A 26,749-nucleotide genomic window follows, 5' to 3' on the forward strand; every position below is an offset into this window, starting at 1 on the left:
CTTATACTGAATAGAACCAATAGCCAGAAATAGAAGTAAGAAAGGTAGAAGTTTCTCTCCAGATACACGTTTAGGTGAAAGAAAGACCTTTAAAAACAACATACAAACCAGCTGAAAGCAACCTGAAAGTTCTATATTAATTGGTATTTCATTACTATGAAAGATAGTATTTTCCTCATCTTAGGATGAAGACTAGGAAACTGGAGGGCAGAACAAAGAAGTTAGATTGTTTTTCAGCTCTTCCTTCGTCTGGTTTTTATAGTGCAACTGAGTTATTTTGAGTAGAATTTCTATCATATTGTGACATCTACATTAAAAAGTAAAAACCCCAAGTAGTTTAAATCCAAGTGAAAATAATTTTGGAGGTTATTACTATTTTGCAGGAGAGTAATATATTTCTGGTCTAAAAAAAAGTTTAGAAGTCGTAGAAACCATAACATCTTTGTAATAATTTTGATTTGGGTCTCCTGACTAACATTATATTTCTATTTTAATTAGATGAACAAGATTATCTCCAAGATGCACAAAATTCATATGATTCTAACCACTATTCAGTCTCTTCAGAGTTGGCTTCCTCACAGCTAACTTCACTGCTTCCAAAGGATCAACAATGCATTAATTGTTGTGCCTCATCAGAAACAGGCTATGAAACAAATCAAATTGCCCTGAATGAAAAAACACTTGAGGGACAAACTTCTATACAAAATGAAAAAAATGTAACAGGACTTGATCTCCTTTCTTCTGTGGATGGTGGCACTTCAGATGAAATCCAGCCTCTATATATGGGACGATGTAGTAAACCTGTCTGTGATCTGATAAGTGACATGGGTAACTTAGTTCATGTAACTAATAGTGAAGAAGATATTAAAAAATTATTGCCAGATGATTTTAAGTCTAGTGCAGATTCCTTGATTGGATTGGATTTATCTTCAGTGTCAGAAACTTTCTGTATTTCTTCAACAGACCATGGTAATAATACAGTCAGAGAGGAACAGAATGATGTCAGTTCTGAATTACAAAACAGAGAAATCAGTGGAACTAAAGAATTTGGTATAAAAGTAGATACGACACTTTCAGATTCGTGTAATTACAGCGGAAAAGAAAATTTAGAGGATAAAAAGATCTCTAATCAGTTAGAACCAGTTGTTGATTTCAACATGCCATCTGCTTTGACTCAACAAAGTTCCAAAATGTTTGATGCCAAAGACCACCTACAGTACAAGAACCAGCCATGTGAATTAGTAAAAGCTGATGGCTGTTTGGTAAAAGAGGAGGTAGATGTGCCTGTCATAGCTGCCCCAGAATGTTTAAAAGAAGGAGGCAGCACAAGTGCTTTGTCTTGCAGTCTTCCAAAAAATGGAGGTTTATGCTTAAATGATTCAAATTTAAGAGATGAAAATTTCAAGTTACCTGACTTTTCCTTTCAGGAAGATAGGACTGCTATATTTATAAAACAATCTGCAAAAGAAGACTCAAGAAATTTAGATCTTAAAGATAATAAGGATGAAAACCAAGATTCTGCTTCAACTTTACATGTTTCAAGTGAAAATACATATTCCTCATTGTCCTGTCTTCCAGTACCTGGGTCTTTGTGTGGATCATTAATTGAAAATAAAGCTCATGGTGATAGTTTACCCCAGAATGAATATAAAGATAATATAAAAGATGCAGTGACTGTGCATGAAGAAATACAGAAGAATATGACTTCAGGTGGGGAACCTTTGAAGGAGACTGATCTTTTGAAACAGGAAAAATGTAAAAACATACCTCATCAGCCATTAATTGAAAAGATGGGAGATAGAAAGGCAGATTCTAACCAGATGGTAGTTAGAGTTGAGTCTTTGGATTACCCTGATAACACCAGTTCTTCTACAGCTGCAGAGTCTCAAATAGAGCTTTCTGGTGCTAATGCCCCAGAATCTCCTGATGGTTGTGAAGGTTTCACTTTTTCAAGCAATGATATCAGTGGACAAGATCTGGATTACTTTAATATTGATGAAGGCATGAAAAGTGGTGCACCAGTTAGTGATGCTGAACTTGATGCCTTTCTAACTGAACAGTATCTTCAGCCTAGTAACATAAAACCATTTGAAGAAAATGTAAATGACTCAAAATCTCAGATGAATCAGATAGATATGAAAGGCCCAGATGATGGAAATGTCGATAATATATATTTCAATGCTGAAGCAGGAGCTACTGGGGAAAGTCCTGGTATTAATATGATTTGCGAAATGGTTGATAAACAGAATACAACAGAAAATGGTAGCCTTTCTTTAGGGGAAAAAAGTGCAATTCCAGTTGAACAAGTGTTATCTAGCAGTAAGTCTGAGATTACAAATGAATTATCAGTCTCTGATAGTAACAGTCAATCTGTTCATGTTGGAGGTGCCAGACCTAAGCAACTGTTTAGTGTTCCATCAAGAACAAGGAATTCAAAGGAACCAAATAAGCTGGATGTTCCAAATATGCCTGAAAGTGAACCCAGAATAGCAAATACCATTGTTCCAACCACCTGTGCTACAGATTCTGTGACTGATCCTCAGGTTAGCTTCAATTCTAATTACATTGATATAGAAAGTAATTTTGAAGGTGGATCCAGTTTTGTAACTGCAAATGAAGAATTTCTGCCTGCAAACACTTGCAAAGAAGGCCTTGTTTTGGGCCAGAAACAACCTACTTGGGTTCCTGATTCAGAAGCTCCAAATTGTATGAACTGCCAAGTCAAATTTACTTTTACGAAACGGCGACATCACTGCAGAGCATGTGGAAAAGTAAGCTATAAAAATCTTTGTCTTTTATTCTTTTGAGACATTTTAAATGAAATTTAATGTGACAAAAAAGCTGATAAAGAGATGATTACAAGATTCAGTTAGTTTAAAATCATCGTTTTTCACCTACGTGGAAGTGTGTAAAGCACTGTCATTTTACAGATTGCTTGAGGTTTGAATAAATGTCACATTGTCATGGGTATTACATACTGGGAAATGAGGAACACTAATTTTTGTGAAATCTAAGAATACGTTTCATTCTCTCTCTAACATGAACACGTCAGATGCACGGAATTCAGTCAGCTTCCAGTTTATCCTTGAATACTTAATTTCAAGACTACTCTGCAGCTAGTGTTATGCTTGATACTTGAGATAAACACTGAGAAAAAAAGCAGATTGGCTTGCACAAGGTTCAGAACGCTGAAGCTGTGACCTCATTTGTGTTCTGACTATCTTAATAGTCTATGGACTCAAGAGTTGCCTCTAGAAGTAACATTGCGTTTTTTTCAGCATTTTCCAGTAATATGTTAGTCTCAGATCAACCCTACTCTCTTTTAGAAAAATAACATTCTACTTGTTTTTCTTTTTTCTTTTTTGCGGTATGCGGGCCTCTCACTGCTGTGGCCTCTCCCGTTGCGGAGCACAGGAGCACAGGCTCCGAACGCGCAGGCGCAGTGGCCATGGCTCACGGGCCTAGCCGCTCCGCGGCATGTGGGATCTTCCCGGACCGGTACGAACCTGTGTCCCCTGCATCGACAGGCGGACTCTCAACCACTGCGCCACCAGGGAAGCCCCTCTTTTTTTTTTTTTTAATTGAGTATAGTTGATTTACAATATTATGAAAGTTTCAGGTATCGAACATAGTGATTCACACTTTTTAAAGATTATACTCCATTTGTAGTTCTTATAAAATACTGGCTATATTCCCTGTGCTGTACAATATATCCTTGTAGCTTATTTATTTTATATTTAGTAGTTTGTACCCTTTAATCCTCTAGCCCTATCTTGCCCTTCCCCACTTTCCTCCTCCCGATGGTAACCACTAGTTTGTTCTCTATATCTGTGAGTCTGTTTCTTTTTTGAATAACATTCTCCTTTTAAAAGTTGTAAAGGAGGGGGACTTCCCTGGCGGTCCAGTGGTTAAGACTTTGTGCTTCCACTGCAGGGGGCACAGGTTCGATCCCTGGTCGGGGAACTAATAAGATCCCGCATGCAGTGTAGCACGGCCAAAAAGTTAAAAAAAAAAAGTTGTAAAGGACCACAGAAAGCTTTTTAAGTTATGAACTTACTCATTAAGAAAGTTTTTGTTCCCTTCCAATTAACGTAATTGATTTAAAGGAATTCTCATCAGAGATACAATTTTAAATTACAGAAACCTCATTTAAGTAAAATAATAAAAATAAAAAGAATCATTTAATAATTACCTATGATTATGGTGATTAGAAAACTTGTTTATGTAATCAGAAAAATGGTTTTTGGTTAGAGTTCGGGTCTCTCCTCCCCCTGCCTCCAGTTGGTATAAACATGCTTGAAACAAAATCAAATTTGATATTTTGTCCTTTATAGGTATTTTGCGGTGTCTGTTGTAATAGGAAGTGTAAATTGCAGTATCTAGAAAAGGAAGCAAGAGTATGTGTAGTCTGCTATGAGACTATTAGTAAAGGTGAGTATTACTCTGACATATCTTCTTCCAGTAATTGAATATATCTTAAAAACAACTGGATTGTGACAAAGATAAACTTCTTTATTTTCTTAAGGCAGGGACCTAGTGTTGACTTATCTGGCTTAGGTGGGACATCCCAAGGCTTGGTTTCTCTTCTTTTTGTTCTACTCTCACAATTATTACTACCAGTGTGGAAAGGAAGCATTCAGCTTCTGGAGTGGCAGTTCATTAACTTTTAACAGGTACCAAGTCCCTAAATGCTGCATTTCATCTGCCTATTTGTTTTTGTCACCATCATTGTCATCCTCATCATCTTAATCTAAACATTTATAGAATATCTACCAATAAATAGTATACAGTCTTACATATTAATAGCATAAGGCAAGATAGTAGTTCCCACCTTATAGAAAATTATAACCTAAAGTGGGAATAAAAGATAAAGTATAATATTTATAATTTTTATATAAATTCATAGGACTGTCACACTATTTGCACATTTTTGTCTTTTATATATTTTTTTCCCTTCTCAGTTTTAGAATTTTGTTTGTGTTTCCCATTGTTTCTCTGGCTCCCTAGCTAGCTTACTGTTATCAGCAATAATCTTACTTGAGTTCTCACAGTTTTGTGTGTGTGTGTGTGTGTGTGTGTGTGTTTTTCTTCAAATACACGTTTGTTCTTTTGAGTACTTCTTGGCATTTTCAAAGATTTGTTGACAGTTTAATTCCCAGCAAATATTACTTGGGACTTTTAAGACCAGGCCTGTGCGCTAGCCCAGGTGCTGCTTCCTGTTAGCCAGGAGAATAAATACCTGATAATAATTTGTTTTTCTCTTTTGAATGAAGATAAATTTTTTCAGCAATTCTTCAAAAAGCTCTGATGTGAGTCTGTTAGCCTGAGGTAAGCTGCTTTACTCCCTGCTGTTGACCTCTGCTCTGGAAGATAATAGAGTGTAAATCTTCTTGTATTTCCATATTGCCACCAGTGTTTATGAAGAATTTAAGTGCTTGTAGCTGTGTTGTTTTTTGCTTATGCTATTTCAGTAGCCTTTAAGACTACTGCTGGTGCCGTTAGCCAAGCAACCTGCTAGAGTTAAGAAATCTTAGAGCAAGCTCCCACATAATTCTGTCTCCCCATTTAAAAAATAAAACAGCCATGAAGATTTGAAACATTATTTGAGTTGACAGGTCAGATTTTTAGGTGAACATTAAAACATATTGACCGTAAGGATCCAGGAGAGGAGAAGATTTAGTCACTGAAGAGACTTAGTAGTCTCTTAGTGAGATCAAGCATTGGTTTATCAAAGAAAATATTTGGAATGGATTTATTTAGTTATCTGTTTTATTTATTCTGTTTTGATATCTTATAGCATGCAATTTCATTTATGGCTCTGTTTATCATTAATTTATACACCACAGGAAAACGTAAATAAAAGTTATTTTAACTCCAACTTTAGGGTTGAAAACAGTAGACATGATCATTTAAAATAATGTTACTAATAAGAGGAGAAAGATGGCTCAAGGGTTATAAGACAAATTCCACAAAGGAGAAAAGATAGTTTCATTAGAGGTTGTGGATAATGAGGAAGTTGTGCTGAGACTGTATAAGTTTTAAAGAAGCATGCGTGTGAGTGCCATTACATGAACTTAGAGGAAGTTGGAAATTACTTTGAAACTCAAAGTACTGTGTTTGGATTTTACTTGGTTAGCGGAAGCCATTGCATGAGGGTGCTAATTCATTGGCACTTGAAGAAAGTTATTGTAACAGTGGCAGCATTTATAGCAGATCAGTTTGGAGAAGTGCTGAAGGGAGAGGTACCAGTGCTGTTCCGTGTTATTTGGATGAAAAAATCATTCAGCAGTATTCAGGCAGTGTTCTGTGCTTTGGAGCTCCAGCTGAGAACAAAATATATTCCCTGTTCTTATGGAGCTTTTGATCTCATGGACCTTATGAATGTGAGGAGATGTGGACAGAAAGCAAAGAGAATATCAGATGGTGATAATATTCTAAATGAAAATAAAAGAGTATAAGAGGGACAGATAGTAACAGACTGGTGGCAAGAGGTAGAAATTTTAAATGGTGGTCAGAATAAGGGTTTATGATAGTATGATGTGTAAGCAGAGACCTGAAGGAAGTGAGAGAATAAAGCCACGTGGAAGAACTTTCCAGGCAGAAAGAATAGTAAGAGCAAAGACCCAAAGCTAGAACAGTGCTTGCTTCCCTTGTTGAAGAACAAGGAGGCCTCAATGGCTGGATTCTAATGAGCAAGTAGGATTTTAGTGAGAAATGATGTCAGACAGCTAACTGGGAAAGCAGAGGAGGTAGAAATGCAGACTATATAGGGTCTTGTGGGCCATTGTAACAACTTAAATTTTCATTCTACTTTGGAAGCCATTAAAGGATTTTAAACAGAAGAATGATGTGATATGATTTATGTCTTAAAAGAATCACTAGGAACTATATTGGAAATAGACTATAGGAGTACAAGGGCAAAATCAGATGGTCATATTAAATAACAATGATTTTCTTTAGTAGATATCAAATATATGCCAAAATTATATTGAAATAACTAATTGGTAGCTTATACTGAAGTGGAGTGCTGCCAACTAAAAGTAAGGATATTATCTTTGCCAAGTGCCACTTCTTAGTTAGCCATTAATTTCTTTCTCCTTACAATTTGAAAAATAGAATATTTATCATGATTTACTTTGAAGGTCAGAAACACCTGAGATCAAGTTTCTTTTCCCTTTATAGCTCAGGCATTTGAAAGGATGATGAGTCCAACTGGTTCTAATCTTAAATCTAATCATTCTGATGAACGTGCCACCATCCAGCCTCTTCAGGAGACTCAAACATCCAGTATATCTTCACCTACAACTTTACCAATCTCAGCACTTAAACAACCAAGTGTTGAAGGTAACTTGAAGAAAATGTTGTGTCTAATATTAAAGATAAATGATCAAAGTAGAAGTTTTCTAGTATTGACAGGATCTAGTGAGAAAAGAGAAACCAGACTAGCTACCAGAAGGAATTTAATACAGGGAACTGGTTATACATGTACATTAGAAGGGTAGAAGAACAAAAAGGGCATGCTCAAGTGACTCAGAGATTAGTAAGTACAGGAAGCAACCACCATCCCTAGGGTTGGGAGAATGCAAAGGGAGAGGCAGTATTACTAGAACCCCGTGCAGGAACACCAAGAGATGCTTGGTTCTCAGACCTAGTATTCAGGGATTAGGGTACCATGTCACATGACTGGTACTGTGACTTCTAGAGGAACACCAAGTGGCAAATGCTGGGACCATCAAGGAGCCTAACAGGGTTGGTGTTCAGATAACAGAAGGAGTGTCCCAGGCTTGATGTAAGGAGTACTGAAGATCACAGGACATGTGGGTATATCTGGTGGTGCCGCTGCTGTGTAAGTCCTGGCAGGAACTAGAAACAGAAAGAATTCCTTCTGTTCCCACCTTCCAGTCTCCAACCAGAGCCTGTCATTGCTGGAATGTGACCAGAACCAACTAGCAAGGGGGTCTGGGAGTTGCACTTTCCAGACTTCCAGCCTGGCATCAAAGAGCACCATGTGGAAGGGTGGGCTTGGGTTTGAGAGACAATAGGTAAATAACTGGCATGTCTCCCTTTCCTTAAAAATCTATTTTTAAATGTATATTTTACCACAATAAAAAATGTTTCTTAAATCTTTTAACAAACTTCTAAAGATTTAAAAAATCTTTGGGCTCTCTGTTTTTTTACGGTCTGTTGTAGTTTAGGATCTTGAATAAAGCCTGTGTAGACTTTTTATTTATTTTTTTAATGTTTAAAATTGAAGTATAGTTGATTTACAATGTTGTGTTAGTTTCAGGTATACAGCTCAGTGATTCAGTTATACATATACATATATATATATCTATTCTTTTTCAGATTCTTTTCCCTTATAGGTTATTACAAGATATTGAGGATAGTTCCCTGTGCTATTCAGTAAGCCTGTGTACACTCTTAAAAATAAACTATTAGTCTGTAACATGCTAGAAAATAACTGTAATTGTCAGTTAGAGACAAATTCAAGTATTTCTGTCAACTATTTTTGATCTCACTTAATAGCTATTTTCTGTTTATCATTATGACTTAAATAATGAGTTTCAGCATATATGGCTGTATATTATAGCTCTAAAGATGAATGAATCTGCTTTTAAAAATATTTATTCTCTTATATTGACTTTTTAAATCATTAAATTATAAAGTATTGCAAATACAAGAAAGATAACCTTATTTAATATGTCCACCCATGTTGCAAAAATTATACATATATGATTCCAATTTTTTCAGTGTTATCTGTATTATGATATGGAAGGTAGATGTTGGTCCTTTTGATGTTTATATGTTCTAAAATCATCTGGCAGGAATTTTCATAACCTTCCTCCGTGGATGCTTTTTAATAAAAGAGAACAAATATTTGTGCTGACATCTAGTTATTTCCTCCAAATTTGAAAGGAAAATATTAATAAATTTCAATATCAACATTATAAGAACAAAGCATGTTATGCTTCTCTTGTTAAGTAAGGTAAAAGTAGGAAATGACCTCTGATGCACAAGTGATTCTGTTTCTTTCTTTAGACTTTTTATGCTTCTTTCTTTTGTTCTTCATACTTTTTTCCCTTTGCTTGTCTACCATGCTCTGGTCTGTTCCATTTTCCCTCCCTGTGCCTTAGTCCCTAAATTTTATTCCACACTCACAAAGTTAGCCTTAATAATATAGGCTTTAAATCTGCCTTCAATGTCTTTAAGGTATAACCTCTCCTGTCCACTCTTTTTCTGAGTACGGGATTCCTAGGGCCAGCCCTGCCTTTGTATGAATTAGAAAAAAACTTCTGCTCTGGGTAGATGAATCACAAAAGGCCATTTCTCTAGGCCTTGAAACCCTGAGAATGCAGGGCTTGCCAATGGTTAGCAAAAAGCTTTTGAAAATGTTTCCTGACCCATTTAGTATTAAATCATTGCAATATTATCAAATTAAAATGCTTTACTTTTTAAACTGATTCTAGGATTATGCTCCAAAGAACAGAAGAGAGTATGGTTTGCAGATGGTATATTGCCCAATGGCGAAGTTGCAGATACAACAAAATTATCATCTGGAAGTAAAAGATGTTCTGAAGACTTTAGTCCTCTCTTACCTGATGTGCCACTGGTAAGGAATCTAAAGAATGACTTGTTAATTTAATAAAATTTTATTTTGTAAGTAATTCCTTGTGTGATTTTTTTAGAGTACTTTTTTCTTTTAAATGCTTTGAGCTTCATAAAATGAGAAACATATGATGTATGAATATATTTTAGATTTTACCCTTTTTTAACGTCAGTTTAAGGCAGTGATTCTTAAACTTTTTGATCTAAGGACCCTTTATGCTCTTAAAAGTTATTGAGAACCCCAAAGAACTATAGGTTATGTGGGTTATGTTTATTGATAATTACTGATATAAAATTGACAAACATTTAAAAAATTAATTAAAAAATAAACTCATTAAATTAATAGAAATAATATTTTTTTTGGGAGAAATAATATTTTTAATGAAAAGTTTTTGAAACAAAAGTTTAGTGAGAGGAATAACATTGTTTTACATTTTTGTGAATTTCTTTAACGTCTGGCTTAATAGAAGATAGATTCTCACATCTACTTCTAAAGTCAGTCTGTTGTGATATGTTTTAGTTAAATTATATGAAGAAAATCCTAGGACCTCACTGACTTCCTGAAAGGGTCTTGGGGACCCCAGAGATCCCTGGACCACATTTTGAGAACCACTGGTATGGGGAAATAGAACTGAGATTTAGTAAGTTAATTTAGACTAATTTGTTTAATGATTTTCAAATATTCAGTAAAGTACCTGATGGTAGTATTTATGTTTATACAAATGTGCTAGGTGTTAAATAGAAGATACATAATATAGAATCCCAGCCCACTAATAACTCTCATTGTAAAGTAGCAAAATACTCATAAAAGCAAGTATTAACACATGAAGTAGGAATGCTTTTTTATTCATTAAACAAATATATATTGAGCATCTCCTCTGAGCCAGTTACCTGGTTTATCTTGGGTAAAGATACATCAGACAAGATGGATATGTATCCTGCTCTCTTCAAGTTCACGTATCATATAAACTTATGTTGTTTGTCAGTAAGAGTTCATGAGCTAGGTTTTACAAGTAGCTCTAATTACCAGAAGTATGTTTCTTAGCTAGCACCTACCCTCAATCAATATTTTAACAAAATGGAATTTCTATAGAGGCTAGTATTACTTGAGTTCATAAACAATTCTCTATCGACTTAGGTTTGGCCTGTCCAAAAAGAAAGGGGCTTACTTGAAGCAGACTTGAGGTGTAGTTTATTCTAGGTGGTTACTGTTGTGGAGTATGTCTGCCATTTTGCTTCCTAACCACTCCCCTCCCTGCCTTCTCCCTTTTTCCTCTCCCTTGCCACCCCCCAGCCAGGCTTTTTTGTCTGTTAGGAGGAGTGCCTTGAGTTGAACTAAGTGTGCTCACTTTGTGGTATGGTATAGGATCCTGAAGTTCTCCTTGCCTCCTGTTTCCAGTCTATAAAGTTAGTCATAAATACCTACCTGAGCATAGAGTAAAGCTAAACCTGTGCTCTTGAATTTAAAGAACCAAAATGGTACTATTTCTTGGGAAATTTGGCTTCTGAAGAAAGAAACTATGAACTGATTTGGGTTTTTGTTTTCCATATTTTACAGATGATAAACACAGTGGATCATGCCCATTCTACTACAGTGGAAAAACCAAACAGTGAGGCAGGCGATATAAGAAATGAGATAATTCGAAGTCCTATTTCTCAGGTTCCATCTGTGGAAAAACTGCCTACAAACACAGGGACTGAGGGGTTGCCTACTTCTGGCTCTTTTACACTAGATGATGATGTTTTTACAGAAATTGAGGACCTATCAAGTCCTACTGGTGTCTTGGTTAACAGTAATTTACCTGTTGCTAGTATTTCAGATTATAGGTTATTGTGTGGTATTGACAAGAATGTTTGCAATAAGATTAGTCTTCTACCTGATGATGAGGACAGCTTGCCTCCTCTTCTGGTTGCATCTGGAGAAAAGGGATCAGGTAGGATAGCAGTTATTTAAATTTAAAAAGGAGGTGTTTTGTTTTTTTTTTTAAAGGAGAATATATTGATGAATTTTGTCTGTGATATATAAAATGTATTTTTTAAAATTTAGACAGTGTGGTTGAAATATGTACGATGGCATGGAACTCTAGTTTACAAAAAGTCTTACTGTATAAAAACAAATTCTAAAAAGATCTGACCTTTTGAGTTGATTTGAATGTGATTCACTTATCTCATCTGGGTCCCTAATTTAAAATAAGGCAAAAGTCCAATACAACAGGGAAATTCATAGACTTTTAGCCCTGTATTAGTTTTGACTCCATATCATTTTTTTTTTTAAGGAACATAGTGCCTAAAGAAAAGAATATTGGATTGGATGACAAAGCTAGGAATTCTAGTTCCTCATCTGCTACTTAATACACGTATGACTTGAAGCATGCAATTTGATCTCTTGGGCCTCAGTTTCCTTTGTAAAAGAAGAGAACTTAGGTGGTCTTTAAGGTCCTTTCTAATCTGGAGATTCTGTGGCTATCTCCCACCTTGGAGTAGTTCCCTAGGGATATATTCTTGTTACCCCAGGCATTATGCTGAATCTTACATGAAATGATTATGTTCTGTGCATGATAATGTAGGGGAATGAAGCCTAGGATCTCCGTTCTGAAAGTAGGAGCCATTTCATGATCCTATTGATAGTGGCAAAAATATCTTAAGCCCTGTTCTTTGCATGCCATGTATATTTTCCTGTTAGTTGTCAAGTTCTTTTTTCACCACTTGTCACTGACATAAGGCATATGGCAGCAAGCCATATGTACAAGCATGTATAACTTGGGTCTAGACTACTTTCACAGCTGTAAATTTCAGAATTTATAATTGGAGTGGCTGGCAGATAGGAGTCCACTTTACAAAAACATTTGTTTTAAAACTTTAAAGGTACTAAAATTGTATCAATATGCTGTTTAATCAACATATTTGTGCATAGACTATATATAATATAATTGATCAGGATTTATATGTATTATAATATTAATATCTTTACATAAATTGAAAAGTAAAAATTAGAATATAACAGTTGTCCAGGTGTTGATTGATTTTATAAAACGTGTTTGCTTTTGCTTTTAAATGTGATTAAGCCATTGGTGGATTTATAAATGTTTTTTTCATTATAGGCATATTTAACAGGAAGACATGTTTATTCTAATTAATATATTATTTTCATGTTTTAGTGCCTGTAATAGAAGAACACCCATCTCACGAGCAGATCATTTTGCTTCTTGAAGGCGAAGGTTTTTGTCCTGTTACGTTTGTCCTAAATGCTAATCTACTTGTGAATGTCAAGTTAGCATTTTGTAAGTAATGATTCATCTTTCTTTGCCTAACTGGTAAGCAGGATTTCTGAATAATTAATCACATTGGTTAAATTTAGACTGGCAATGGTGAAAAATAAGCAGTATTGGATATTGGTTTTTGTAGCCAAATATTAATATAAATAAATTTTGCAGTTTTATATGCAGTGGGACTTGAAGTAATAGCTTAAAGATTTTTACTAGTGTCCTTCATTCAGTCCTAGGTTAAGGCCATGGGCTTATAACAAGCTGTATTTTGATGCTCGTGATACAGCTGACCATATATTTTTTTTTTGAATTTTGGAATTTTATTTAATTTATGTTTTTATACAGCAGGTTCTTATTAGTTATCCATTTTATACATATTAGTGTATATATGTCAATCCCAATCTCCCCAGCTGACCATATTTCATATAGCTTTTAGGTAAATTGAAATTTGCTAATTGAGATAAGCAAGAATCCTGATTTAGTAACAATAAAGACAGTTTTAAAGTAAATGACACTAGACTTAATTAAAAGTAAGGAAGTAAATATTTCTCAGTAATAAATAGTCCTCAATACTCAATAATGCATCTCTTAGCTTTTCATTCTCTTTGAAACTAACCTGATTCTTACCCACAACATTTCAGCTTGTTAGTGCATCTTTTATTTTACTGTTGTGTATTTATTTTTTATTTTTTATTTTGCGGTATGCAGGCCTCTCACTGTTGTGGCCTCTCCCGTTGCGGAGCACAGGCTCCGGATGTGCAGGCTCAGCGGCCATGGCTCATGGGCCCAGCCGCTCTGCGGATCTTCCCAGACCGGGGCACGAACCCGTGTCCCCTGCATCGGCAGGCGGACTCTCAACCACTGTGCCACCAGGGAAGCCCTACTGTTGTTTATTAATTGACTCCATCAGATAATTTTTCATCCTTTCTCTTTTTTATATTAATCTCATACAATTCAATTTAAAGTTTTTGTGAGGAGAATGTTGGGAAACTAAGGAGTTTAAAAAGTTGTGCTTCATGCAAAGGACAATTATATTTAATTTTTTTGTTTAATAGAAGTTGACATTTATAGTTGTACACTTTTGTCACTTAAGGTTCCTCAGACAAATATTGGTACTTCTCAACCAATGGATTGCACGGCTTGGGACAGGCAGAAATTATTATTCTATTGTTATGTTTGCCAAGTGAAGATACTATTCCTAAGGACATCTTCAGACTCTTTATCACCATTTATAAGGATGCTCTGAAAGGTATACCATTTTATTTTGAACTGTTCAGACCAGGGGATGGATAAATTAAGGGCATTTTTGCTTTGGGCTATGCTAACTGTACTAAAGATTTATTTTGTGAAGAGATTGCTGATTACTTAAAAGAGCTCTGTCATCATTTTCAGTCTCCTTAAATTTAGCATTTTATGTAATTAGTGTCTTTATAGTTTTTTTAATTTTAATAGTGAAAATATATTTACCTTCTTGGTCTGTTTACGTGTCTACACAATAATCCCCCCTTATCTGCGGGGGATAAGTTCGAAGACCCCACTAGCTGCCTGAAACCACGAATGGTACTGAACCCTATGTACACTGTTTTTTCTATACATACATACCTGTGATAAAGCTTAATTTATAAATTAGGCACAGTACGAGAACATCCGAATTGCCAACAACACTTCTCTTGCACCTTGGGGCCATTATTAAGAAAAATAAGGGTTACATGAACACAAGCACAGTGATACTGCAACAGTTGATCATAACTGAGACAGCTACTGAGTGACTAATGGATGGTAGCATATACAGCGTGGATAAGCTGGACAAGTGATTCACGGTGTGGCTCACATCCCAATGGGGCAGAGCAGGATAGCGAGAGATTTAAAATTTGCTGTTTATTGAATTTTCCATTTAATATTTTTGAACTACAGTTGACCAGGGGTAACTAAAACCATGGAAAGCAAAACTGTGGATAAGGGGGGACCACCGTATACTTTTCTGTCTGTATAAGATTTGGGGGACATGGTGATGACTTTTCACTTGACCATGAAGTAAGGAGAAAAATTTTAAAACACTTAACGGTTAGAAACATTCTCAAATTTTTGTTCACAATTCCCAGTCTTCAGGAATAACTGAACTTTGTGCACACAAGGTATTCAGTGCTTCTTCAAGAGTGGAAATAAATAAAAAATATTTTACATTGCTTTTATTTAAGTTTATACTGGGACATTCAAACTCATAATGCTGCTTCAAAACAACTTAAAATCTTTTTATAAATGATTTTATTTCTAGGAAAATACATAGGAAACTTGGACAGTATTACCTTTACTGAGAGTTTTCTCAGTAGCAAGGATCATGGAGGATTTCTATTTATTACACCTACTTTTCAGAAACTTGATGATCTCCTGTTACCAGGCAATCCTTTTCTTTGTGGAATTCTTATCCAGAAGCTAGAGATTCCCTGGGCAAAGGTTTTTCCTATGCGTTTAATGTTGAGATTGGGTGCAGAATATAAAGGTAAGTTTTAGAATAGTAAGCTAAATTACATAGGTTCAAATATACTGAATGTAAATAAGAATTTCAGATATCATTAAAATAAATTTTTAATGGATTAATGGGACTACTTTTGTTTTGATGTACTTATAAAATTCTAAAACAGCCCTCCTCTACTACCAAATTAGTCTAGACAACCTTGCTATGTCCTGAGTTTCTAGATATTCATAATCATTATAATTAACTTACCTTAAAATTTTTTTTGAATTTCAGAAAAAAACATAGAAAACCTTGAAAAGTTTTCTTAAAAGTATTTGCTATAGGGAATTCATTTTGTTATGTTGCCTACATATTAAGAAGGTAAATGCCCCCCTGCCCCACTTGTGTACACCATAAAGCCAAACATAAATGGTTGTGAAATAGTGGTCCAGTCTTACGTGTATGGTTATTTCTGAGTTGAAATCATTTCTGTGTTCAACTGTCTTTGAATTCGTACCCTTTCTTTATCCCTCGCTTTTTTAAAGAATAATTTATTTGTTGCATGTGAAGTACATCACATCTAAGGAAAATTTAGGCATTTGATTCTTGTATAATTTAATAGTTATTTTCTTGGAGGAAAATTAAATGTAGAGAAGTTATAAAAGTTACCATTACTATTTCAAAATGGACAAATTCAGTGAAAGAGATACTCATTTAAATCTATTTGGCAAATTTATTAAACTCTCTGTTCTGAGGGGTTGGTCCTTACCATTTAAGATTTAAATATGGGATACTATTAAATTGTGGTGCAAGAAGTAAAAATTAACTTTCATCTCAGGTTTTGTACTGTGTGAACCAAAGAGCTTAAGAGACTTCATTCTGAGCCAAGTGTTTCATCCATTCAGCCTAACGTTTTGTCTCTGATACTAATATTTGAATGCTATTTTTATGGAAGGTTAGATCAAAATACTTAGCTAATCTTAGTCAAATGAGGATTACCTACGCTTTTATGTTGAGACTATTTGCAACACCATTACATGTTGGATTAGATGATTTATGAGGTCCGTTTGTAACTCTGACAGATGTCATTCTAAGCCATAACCTCTTGAAAATTACTGTTTTAGATAAAATTACCTCTATCAAGTTGCAAAGGATGCTCTCTTATTCATAAAAGATGAAGTAAAAAGTCAGCATTTACCTTAATCATATTGTTTATCATTTTAATGTGTTTTACCACTAATTTATGTTTCTTTCTGTACTCTCTGTCATCCAAATAACTTAGTTGTCCTTTTTAAAACTAAAATATATGCTTGTAATAGCAAAGATGTGAGTTGCCCTGACTTATTTTTTTTAAATAGATAATGTCGTGTGTGTTTTCTTAGACTTTTAAGGAGGTATATTTGTATAATATGTATTAGAGAGGTTTCTTTGCTTAACCTAAGCTGAGAACTGAAATTCTCAGGTTAATTCTTGGGTTAAAAATGTGTCCGATTTTTATCATCATAGAAATAGTCTTACCTTCCTTTTTTCACTTTCCTTTTCTTCCAGAATTCCTGCTGCATTGCCACCAAGGTACTTTTCCTTTTTGGTGTGCAATATTTATAGTGTCCTAAAGAAACAGAAAAGTAGTTAGGTGACAGAGTCCGTATCACTTCTTCTCTGCATTGACTTCTCTGATTCTATGAGTTCCTTTTATCATGCTGACCCAAGAACTATAAAAGTTTACTATCACCCATAAATTCACACAATTGAACATTAATTACAAATGCCTTAAAAATCTTGAATTCTTCATATTTTGCTTTAAATTATCAGAATATTTCTTTTTAAATTATGAGAACTTTATGTAGGTCTAAACAGTTATGGCCATCATAATGTTTGGAAACAACATGTATGATGAAAGATTAAAGGCTTTGGAATCAGGCCAAGCCTAGTTTCATATCTGTTTCACCAGTTATTAACTTAGAAACCATAGGCAGGGTTATTAATCTGTGTCTCTACTTCCCCATTTGTAAAGTAGGGATAGACATACTTGCCTCATTGGGTTGTTATAGGGTTTAATTAGGATAATGTATGTAAAGGTCCCAGTTCAATGTAGCATCTGGTAGATACATGGTATGGGTTAATGTCATTTCTTACTTTCTCCAGAGAACTGATTGAGTGGTATTTATCCGTAATGTTTGACAAATGAAAATTAAAGGTAATAAATTTAAGATTTTTTTGTTTTTTGTTGATGGTAACCAGTTTTCTATTCTTGTGTATAGCATATCCTGCTCCTTTAACAAGCATCAGAGGCCGAAAACCTCTTTTTGGAGAAATAGGACACACTATTATGAACTTACTTGTTGTGAGTAATTGAACTGTTTTATTAAGTGTTCTTATATTGTTACTTTAACAATTCATTAAGCAAATTTTACATACTTATATTTTTCTATTTTAATTTGACATATTTGGTATAATGAAAGTTCATTTATAATAAATCCTAATTCATTTAACATAAATGGCGTCTGGTTTTGATGAAGTGCTTTTTAGAACACGTCCTAATTTATGTATACCTGATTCAAATTGCCTTTTATTCTGCTGCAGTGCTTACACATTTAGGTAATGTGAGATCCACACAGTTGTTGAAGCTTTAGTAAAAGTGTTAGTAAAGTCAATCAATTTGATGATTTTGAGCAAACTGTGGCCCAAGTCACCTCATTTTTAATAGGAGGTATTGGTTTAGATGATCTCAGGTTCCCTTCCACCTCTAATTTCTGTAATTTTGTGTTTACCTCTTATTATAGAAATGTATTTCAGTGGACTTGCTTTTTTTTTTCTTTTAATTAATTAATTTTATTTTTGGCTGCATTGAGTCTTCGTTGCTGCACGTGGGCTTTCTCTAGTTGCGGCAAGCGGGGCCTCCTCTTCGTTGCGGTGCGCAGGCTTCTCATTGCGGTGGCTTCTCCTGTTGCGGAGCACGGGCTCTAGGCATGCAGGCTTCAGTAGTTGAAGCACGTGGGCTCAGTAGTTGTGGCTCGCAGGCTCTAGAGAGCAGGCTCAGTAGTTGTGGTGCATGGGCTTAGTTGCTCCGCGGCATGTGGGATCTTCCCAGACCAGGGCTCGAATCTGTGTCCCCTCTATTGGCAGGCAGATTCTCAACCACTGCGCCACCAGGGAAGCCCAACTTGCTTTTATTTATCCATGTTCGGTTTGAAAATCTATTGTTTTGGAAGATCTGTAACTAGAAAGAGATCACCCTCAAATACTACAGAGTTCTTCCTGAGAATGATAATCTTTATTATTATTGTGGAGTAGCTGGAAGAATTAGCTGGTTTTTGAAGTTGCTGTTGCTTTCTGGATGGTGTTTTGATAGTTATGTATCACAAGTTTTAAAATGATGGATACTCTTAAAAAAGGATTTAATGAATGGGTAAATGTTCATGGATAGTAGTTTAAGGTTTATGGAACTATCATTATTTTATGTAGGACCTTCGAAATTACCAGTATACCTTGCATAATATAGATCAGCTACTGATTCATATGGAAATGGGGAAAAGCTGCATAAAAATACCTCGGAAAAAATACAATGATGTAAGTATAATTGCTTTATTCAAGTCTTGAGATAATTATTGAACATTAGATTTCTTTAGAAGTGTGTTAAATTTGTTTTGAATTGGACTAATACATAATGACAAAAAAACTTATTTTTGGGCTTCCCTGGTGGCGCAGTGGTTGAGAGTCCACCTGCCGATGCAGGGGACGCAGGTTCGTGCCCCGGTCCGGGAGGATCCCACCTGCTGCGGAGTGGCTAGGCCCGTGAGCCATGGCCGCTGAGCCTGCACGTCCGGAGCCTGTGCTCCGCAACCTGAGAGGCCACAACAGTGAGAGGCCCACGTACCGCAAAAAACCCCCAAAAAACACTTATTTTTGAAATTTTAGATTTGTTTCCTAATAGAGGATTTGTTTAATCCTATTTTTTCATTTTTTTTCTTACTCTTTTATCTGTCTTTTAATTGAGGTGATTTTATTTTAAATCATTTGTTTCTATCACATTCTCAGGGAGTTGTCCACATTAAAGCTTGATAAAGGTGGTCAGAAATGTGACTCTTGGAATTATTATAACTAATAAAGGCACAAAATGTTAAAAATGTTTCTAAACGCATATTGTTTTTTTCCAGGTAATGAAAGTAATAAATTCTTCTAATGAGCATGTCATTAGCATTGGAGCTAGTTTTAGTACAGAAGCAGATTCTCATCTAGTCTGTATACAGAATGATGGAGTTTATCAAACACAGGCCAACAGTGCTACTGGCCATCCTAGAAAAGGTGAGTATTGGTTCCTAGTGTCAATCCATAAAACCATCTCAAAAAGTAGAATTCCTTTCAAAGAGGAATATACCTAAATAAGTAATGCAGATATCCTACTTATTTGCTGAATTGATGGTGATGAAACAGTATGCTTTAAATTTTTAGCTATACAAGCAAAAAAATTGCTTCTAATATTTGTGTTTATCGTGGGCAACATTAGGTTTAAAAACTTGGAATACAGTATTTATTTTGATGTCTTCAGGCTTAGTGTGTCCCATATGGTGGGTGTCTCTGGAGTGAGGTATTTTTTGCCTTTGTTTGCTCTCTGCTCCAACTCCTCTTAGTGGGGAGCGCAGGGTAGATAAGGATGAAGAATGATTTATAAAACTGTTAAGTGGCTGGGAATATAAAAATGATAAAGATGGTGATGTGAATGACATTACTCGGCTGAATGGCCTCAGTGACTGCTGTGATTACCAAATCCTTGCATTAGAGAGCCTAACAAATTGAAAGTTAAGTAAGTATTCCAAAAACTTAATACATTATTGTAAAATAATACATTTAAAATAGTCAGACATTCTGGCTGCTAATAAAAAATTTTCCTCTGATTATAAAAGTATGTATACTCATTTGTAATAAGCTTGGAAAATATGTTTGAAGAAGTAGTAAAAGGAAAAAAAGTGCCAAGGTATGGCCTTTGTTGACATTTTAATATATTTCCTTCTTATATTGATATATATGTTAAATAGATGATTTTATACTGGATATTTACTTTTATATTGTGCTTTTTTAACTTAACATGCTATTGACATTTTTGTCATTAAAATTTTACAGCTATTTAATATTTATTTGATGAATATTTACGTAGTATAAAATTCAAAAGGTATAAATATTCACACTGTAAAATCTCCTTTCCTCCCTAGACCCTCAAACTACCCTCTTCCCCTCCCCACAGGCAACCAAGCCAGTGATATCAGTTTCTGGTATATCCTTTCAGGGATTTCTTGCTTGTATGTATATGTAAGCAAACACCACCCCACCACACACATACACACACATACACCTTTCTTCCACTTTTTTAAACAAGTCATAACATTTGTTCCATTCTGCACCTTGTTTTTTCTTTTGGAGATTATTCTTTGTTAGTATATAAAGAACTTTCACATTGCACGTAACTTTCCACTTTATATGTGAACATCATTTAATTGTCCCTTATTAATGGACAGTTGCTACCAATCCTTGGCTGTTTATAAAAATGCACTATGAATAACCTTGTATACGTGCCAACATTAATTCCTAGAAATGGAATTTGTATGTCAAAGTATAAATGTGTTTGTAATTTTAATAGCAGTTTATCAAGTTGTCCTCCATAGAGATTGTTCTGATTTATGCTCTCAACAGTAGTGGATGTTTGACTTTCCACACCCTCACTTGATACAAACACTGTAAATAGTACAACAGCCATCAATTATTAGATACAAACATTAAATAACCTTTATGAAATATTTTATCGTAACTTTATTTTGTTTGGTATTTTTTGTTCTAATATAAGTGGTATGGGCATGGCGTTTATCAGGTACTTAAAATATGCTATGCTTCACATTATGCATTTAACAAATATCATATAGCATAAAAAGAGCAGTTTAAAACATAATTATTGTATTTTTTAAATTAGTGACAGGTGCAAGTTTTGTGGTATTCAATGGAGCTCTAAAAGCATCTTCAGGATTCCTTGCTAAGTCCAGCATAGTTGAAGGTATGAGTTTCATCTTTAAGATTTGTTTAATGTAAAGATGTTTTCCATCTCCTTTTAAAAATGTATTTGATACTTAAAAAAAGAATATATGTAAGTTACAAAGCATAATACAACAAACTTATGTGAAATCATCACTCAGCCAAGAACTAGAACATGACTAACATTTGGGCCTACCTCAAGCTTGACAACTCTGCCTTAGCCTGCATTTCCTGCTTGTGCATAGCCTAAAGGTTAGTCTGAGGTGAGAGCTTAGGGTCTTCCCAGGTCTTTCCTTAGCATGCACACATCCTGAGCGTGGACACATTATTGCACATGCATGGGGCCTTCTAAATTCCCAGATATATGTTAGTGCCTTTCAAAGCCCTTATGGACATCTTATTCCCCAACTTTTCCTTTAAGTGTTTGGTTGGCCTATCGTTTGTCTCTACTAGTATCTGCTGCCACAGGCAGCTATGATGTTGATCACTGGCCTCTAATTGTTTTTCACAAATGCTCCCTGAGAAAAGACTTTTTTCACTGGGTAAGCTTAGAGTCTGGTCAAATAAAGACATTGTACGTGGAGTCTTCCCAGGAACCCCCTGACAAGTCAAAAAATGACAGTTCTCCAGTAATGAGGTTTTGAAGGAGTTCCAGCCCCATTTGCCTTCTCCAGTGGATACCAAGCTGATGGTTTTTACTATGATTGCAGGCTGCTGGTTTTTAGGCTTCTGCTATGCTGGAGAGGAGGGGATGGGAATAGGAAAGTTAAAATGACACAAAACTTGCTGTTTTTAATCAAGTTCCTGCCTTTTTTTTGGTTTTTTTTTAAAAGAACCAGCTTTTAGTTTTATTGATCTTTGCTATTGTTTTCTTTGTTTCTATTTCATTTACTTCTGCTCTGATCTTTATGATTTCTCTCCTTCTGCTAACTTTGGGTTTTGTTTGTTCTTCTTCCTCTAGTTCCTTTAAGTGTAAGGTTAGATTGTTTATTTGAGATTTTTCTTGTTTCTTGAGGTAGGCTTGTATTGCTATAAACTTCCCTCTTAGAACTGCTTTTGCTGCATCCCATAGGTTTTGGATAGTCGTGTTTCCGTTGTAATTTGTCTCTAGGTATTTTTTGATTTCCTCTTTGATTTCTTCAGTGATCTCTTGGTTATTTAATAACGTATTGTTTACCCTCCATGTGTTTGTGTTTTCTACCTTTTTTTCCCTGTAATTGATTTCTAATCTCATAGCATTGTGGTCAGAAAAGACGCTTGATATGATTTCAATTTTCTTAAATTTACTGAGGCTTGATTTATGACCCAAGATGTGATCTGTCCTGTAGAATGTTCCATGTGCACTTGAGAAGGAAGTGTAATCTGCTGTTTTTGGATGGAATGTCCTATAAATATCAATTAAATCTAGCTGGTCTATTATGTCATATAAAGCTTGTGTTTCCTTATTAATTTTCTGTTTGGATGATCTGTCCATTGGTGTAAGTGAGGTGTTAAAGTCCCCCACTATTATTGTGTTACTGTCGATTTCCTCTTATAGCTGTTAGCAGTTGCCTTATGTATTGAGATGCTCCTATGTTGGGTGCATATATATTTATAATTGTTATATCTTCTTTTTGGATTGATCCTTTGATCATTATGTAGTGCCCTTCCTTGTCTCCTGTAACATTCTTTATTTTAAAGTCTATTTTATCTGATATGAGTATTGCTGCTCCAGCTTTCTTTTGATTTCCATTTGCATGGAATATCTTTTTCCATCCCCTCACTTTCAGTCTGTATGTGTCCCTAGGTCTGAAGTGGGTCTCTTGTAGACAGCATATATATGGGTCTTGTTTTTGTATCCATTCAGCGAGCCTGTGTCTTTTGGTTGGAGCATTTAATCCGTTCACGTTTAAGGTAATTATCGATAATGTATGTTCCTATGACCATTTTCTTAATTGTTTTGGGTTTGTTTTTGTAGGTCCTTTTCTTCTCTTGTGTTTCCCACTTAGAGAAGTTCCTTTAGCATTTGCTGTAGAGCTGGTTTGGTGGTGCTGAATTCTCTTAGCTTTTGCTTGTCTGTAGAGGTTTTAATTTCTCCATCGAATCTGAATGAGATCCATCGAATCTGAATGAGATCCTCTTTGAATGAGACTCTGGGTAGAGTACTCTCGGTTGTAGGTTCTTCCCTTTCATCACTTTGAATATATCATGCCACTCCCTTCTGGCTTGTAGAGTTTCTGCTGAGAAATCAGCTGTTAACCTTATGAGAGTTCCCTTGTATGTTATTTGTCGTTTTTCCCTTGTTGCTTTCAGTAATTTTTCTTTGTCTTTAATTTTTGTCAGTTTGATTACTATGTGTCTCGGCGTGTTTCTCCTTGGGTTTACCCCGTATGGGACTCTCTGCACTTCCTGGACTTGGGTGGCTATTTCCTTTCCCATGTTAGGGAAGTTTTTGACTATAATCTCTTCAAATATTTTCTTGGGTCCTTTCTCTCTCTCTTTTCCTTCTGGGACCCCTATAATGCTAATGTTGTTGCGTTTAATGTTGTCCCAGAGGTCTCTTAGGCTGTCTTCATTTCTTTTCATTCCTTTTTTCTTTATTCTGTTCTGCGGTAGTGAATTCCACCATTCTGTCTTCAGGTCACTTATCCATTCTTCTGCCTCAGTTATTCTGCTATTGATTCCTTCTAGTGTATTTTTCATTTCAGTTATTGTATTGTTCATCTCTGTTTATTTGTTCTTTAATTCCTCTAGGTGTTTGTTATTTAATTCTTCTAGGTCTTTGTTAAACATTTCTTGCCTTTTCTCGATCTTTGCCTCCATTCTTTTTCCGAGGTCCTGGATCATCTTCACTATCATTATTCTGAATTCTTTTTCTGCAAGGTTTCCTATCTCCACTTCATTTAGTTGTTTTTCTGGGGTTTTATCTTGTTCCTTCATCTGGTACATAGCCCTCTCCCTTTTCATCTTGTCTGTGTTTCTGTGAATGTGGTTTTTGTTCCACAGACTGCAGGATTGTAATTCTCCTTGCTTCTCTCCTGCTGTTTTTTTTTATAAATACTCCCCAGATTGCTGCAGGCCTTTGGTTAATTTCCAGTTTCGAAAAAGTTTCTTCTGACATTTTATCAGTTTCCTTGTTGTTTTTATGGAGTAGAGTATTTTCGGAAGTTCTTAGTCTGCATTTTCACTAATATCATCCTCCATACTATCTCAGTTACATAGCTTTATAGGAAGTCCTCCCATCTCTGATGCCACACACATGCCTTATTCCTCATTTTAGTAGTGCTCTGGCCAGTCTAAGCCCTTTGTTTTATCATGTTAATTTTAGGATCAACTTGTCAGATTCTAAAAGGTCCATTGGACTTTTTATTGGAATTGCATTATATTGCCAGTTTAATTATGAGAAAATTGGCATATTTTATATTTTCATTGTTTCTATCCATGTACATTGGCTACCTTCAATTTATTTACATAATATTTAATAATATTCATTTCCAATAAAATTTTATAGGTTTTGAATATCATTTCTTATTTATTCCTGTACCTCATAGATTTTATTGCTAGTGTAAATGGTATCTATTTATTTACTTATTACAATTTTAGTGTAATGTAAATGCCATTATAAATTTTTAAATTTATTTTTTATTGAGTATAGTTGATATAAAATATGTAAACTTCAGGTATACAACAAAGTGATTCACAAGTTTTAAAGGTTATATTCATTTATAGTTATTATAAAATATTGGCTATATTCCCTGTGCTGTACACTATATCCTTGTATCTTACTCACATTTTACGTACTAGGTTGTACTTTTTAATCCCCTACCCCTATATCACCCCTCCCTGCTTACCTCTCCCCTCTGGTAACCCCTAGTTTGTTCTCTATATCTGTGAGTCAGTTTAGTTTTTGTTATATTCACTAGTTTTATTTCTTAGATTCCACATATAAGTGGTATGATACAGTATTTGTCTTTCTCTGTCTGACTTATTTCACTTGGCATGATACCCTCCAAGTCCATTCATGTTGTTGTAAATCGCAAAATCATTCTTTTTTATGGCTAAGTAGTATTCCATTGTGTGTGTGTGTGTGTATATATATATATATACACCACATTTTCTTTGTCCATTCATCTGTTGTTGGATACTTAGGTTGCTTGGCAACTGTAAATAATGCTGCTATGAACATTGGGGTGCATGTATCTTTTTGAATTAGTGGTTTTGGGTTTTTTTTGGATAAATACGCAGGAGTGAAATTGCTACGTCATATAGTAGTTCTGTTTTTAGTTTTTTGAGAAATTCCCATTTTGTTTTCCATAGTGGCTGCACCTATTTACATTCCCACCAACACTGTAGGAGGGTTCCCTTTTCTCCACATCCTTTCCAGCATTTGTTATTTCTGTTCTTTTCGATGATAGCCATTCTGACAGGTGTGAGGTGATATCTCAATGTGGATTTAATTTCCATTTCTCTGATTAACAGTGTTGAGCATCTTTTCACATGCCTATTGGCCATACTGTGTCTTCTTTGGAAAAACATCTATTCAGGTCTTCTGCCCATTTTTTTTTTTTTTTTAAGAAGATGTTGGGGGTAGGAGTTTATTAATTTATTTATTTTTGCTGTGTTGGGTCTTCGTTTCTGTGCGAGGGCTTTCTCTAGTTGTGGCAAGTGGGGGCCACTCTTCATCGCGGTGCGTGGGCCTCTCACTATCACAGCGTCTCTTGTTGGGGAGCACAGGCTCCAGACGCGCAGGCTCAGTAGTTGTGGCTCACGGGCCTAGTTGCTCCGCGGCATGTGGGATCCTCCCAGACCAGGGCTCGAACCCGTGTCCCCTGCATTAGCAGGCAGATTCTCAACCACTGCGCCACCAGGGAAGCCGTTCTCCCTGTTGTTTAATCAGTTTTTTTTTTTTTTTGATGTTGAGTTGTATGAGCTGTTTATATATTTGGATATTACCTCGTTATTGGTCATATCATTTTCAAATGTTTTCTCCCACTTGGTAGGTTGTCTTTTTGTTGTGCTGATGGTTTTCTTTACTATGCAGAAGCTTTTAAGTTTAATTAGTTCCCGTTTGTTTATTTTTGCTTGTATTTCCTTTGCTTTAGGAGACAGATCCAAAAAAATATTGCTGCAGTTTATGTCAAAGAGTGTTCAGCCTGTGTTTTCTTCTAGGAGTTTTATGGTTTCTGATCTTACATTTAGGTCATTAATCCATTTTGAGTTTTTTATTTTTTTGTACATGGTGTGAGAGAATGTTCTAATTACATTCTTTCCTAGCACCACTTATTGAAGAGAGCGTCTTTGCTCCACTGAATAGTCTTGCCTCTTTTGTTGTAGATTAGTTGATCATAAGTGCATGGGTTTATTTCTGAGCTGTATTCTATTCCATTGATCTATGGTTCTGTTTTTGTGTCAGAACCATACT

At 35.3% G+C, this 26,749-nt stretch overlaps 1 protein-coding gene across 7 annotated transcripts in view; it reads left to right on the plus strand.

Moving 5' to 3' along the window:
- The window catches only part of ZFYVE16 (zinc finger FYVE-type containing 16), a 54,376-nt gene that overhangs the window by 15,592 nt on the left and 12,035 nt on the right, over window positions 1–26,749 (plus strand). For 3 of the 7 annotated variants that reach the window (XR_016392712.1, XM_089909074.1, XM_089909073.1), the window contains exons 3-15: window positions 499–2,771; window positions 4,335–4,431; window positions 7,183–7,344; window positions 9,468–9,610; window positions 11,165–11,540; window positions 12,765–12,887; window positions 13,966–14,121; window positions 15,148–15,372; window positions 16,876–16,899; window positions 17,589–17,671; window positions 18,793–18,897; window positions 19,485–19,632; window positions 21,290–21,370. Coding sequence is in view for 6 of the 7 variants with exons in the window: in XM_089909074.1 (XP_089765200.1) it covers window positions 499–2,771; window positions 4,335–4,431; window positions 7,183–7,344; window positions 9,468–9,610; window positions 11,165–11,540; window positions 12,765–12,887; window positions 13,966–14,121; window positions 15,148–15,372; window positions 16,876–16,899; window positions 17,589–17,671; window positions 18,793–18,897; window positions 19,485–19,632; window positions 21,290–21,370 (3,996 nt within the window). In the remaining variant the exon portion in view is untranslated. The remainder of the gene's footprint in view (window positions 1–498; window positions 2,772–4,334; window positions 4,432–7,182; window positions 7,345–9,467; window positions 9,611–11,164; window positions 11,541–12,764; window positions 12,888–13,965; window positions 14,122–15,147; window positions 15,373–16,875; window positions 16,900–17,588; window positions 17,672–18,792; window positions 18,898–19,484; window positions 19,633–21,289; window positions 21,371–26,749) is intronic. The other 4 variants (XM_089909075.1, XM_089909078.1, XM_089909077.1 and 1 more) reach the window with 4 other exon arrangements.

Source organism: Delphinapterus leucas, chromosome 3, assembly GCF_059928025.1.
Source record: "Delphinapterus leucas isolate spDelLeu-1000000601 "Yukka" chromosome 3, BTC_Dleu_Yukka2, whole genome shotgun sequence".
Lineage (NCBI taxonomy): Eukaryota > Metazoa > Chordata > Mammalia > Artiodactyla > Monodontidae > Delphinapterus > Delphinapterus leucas.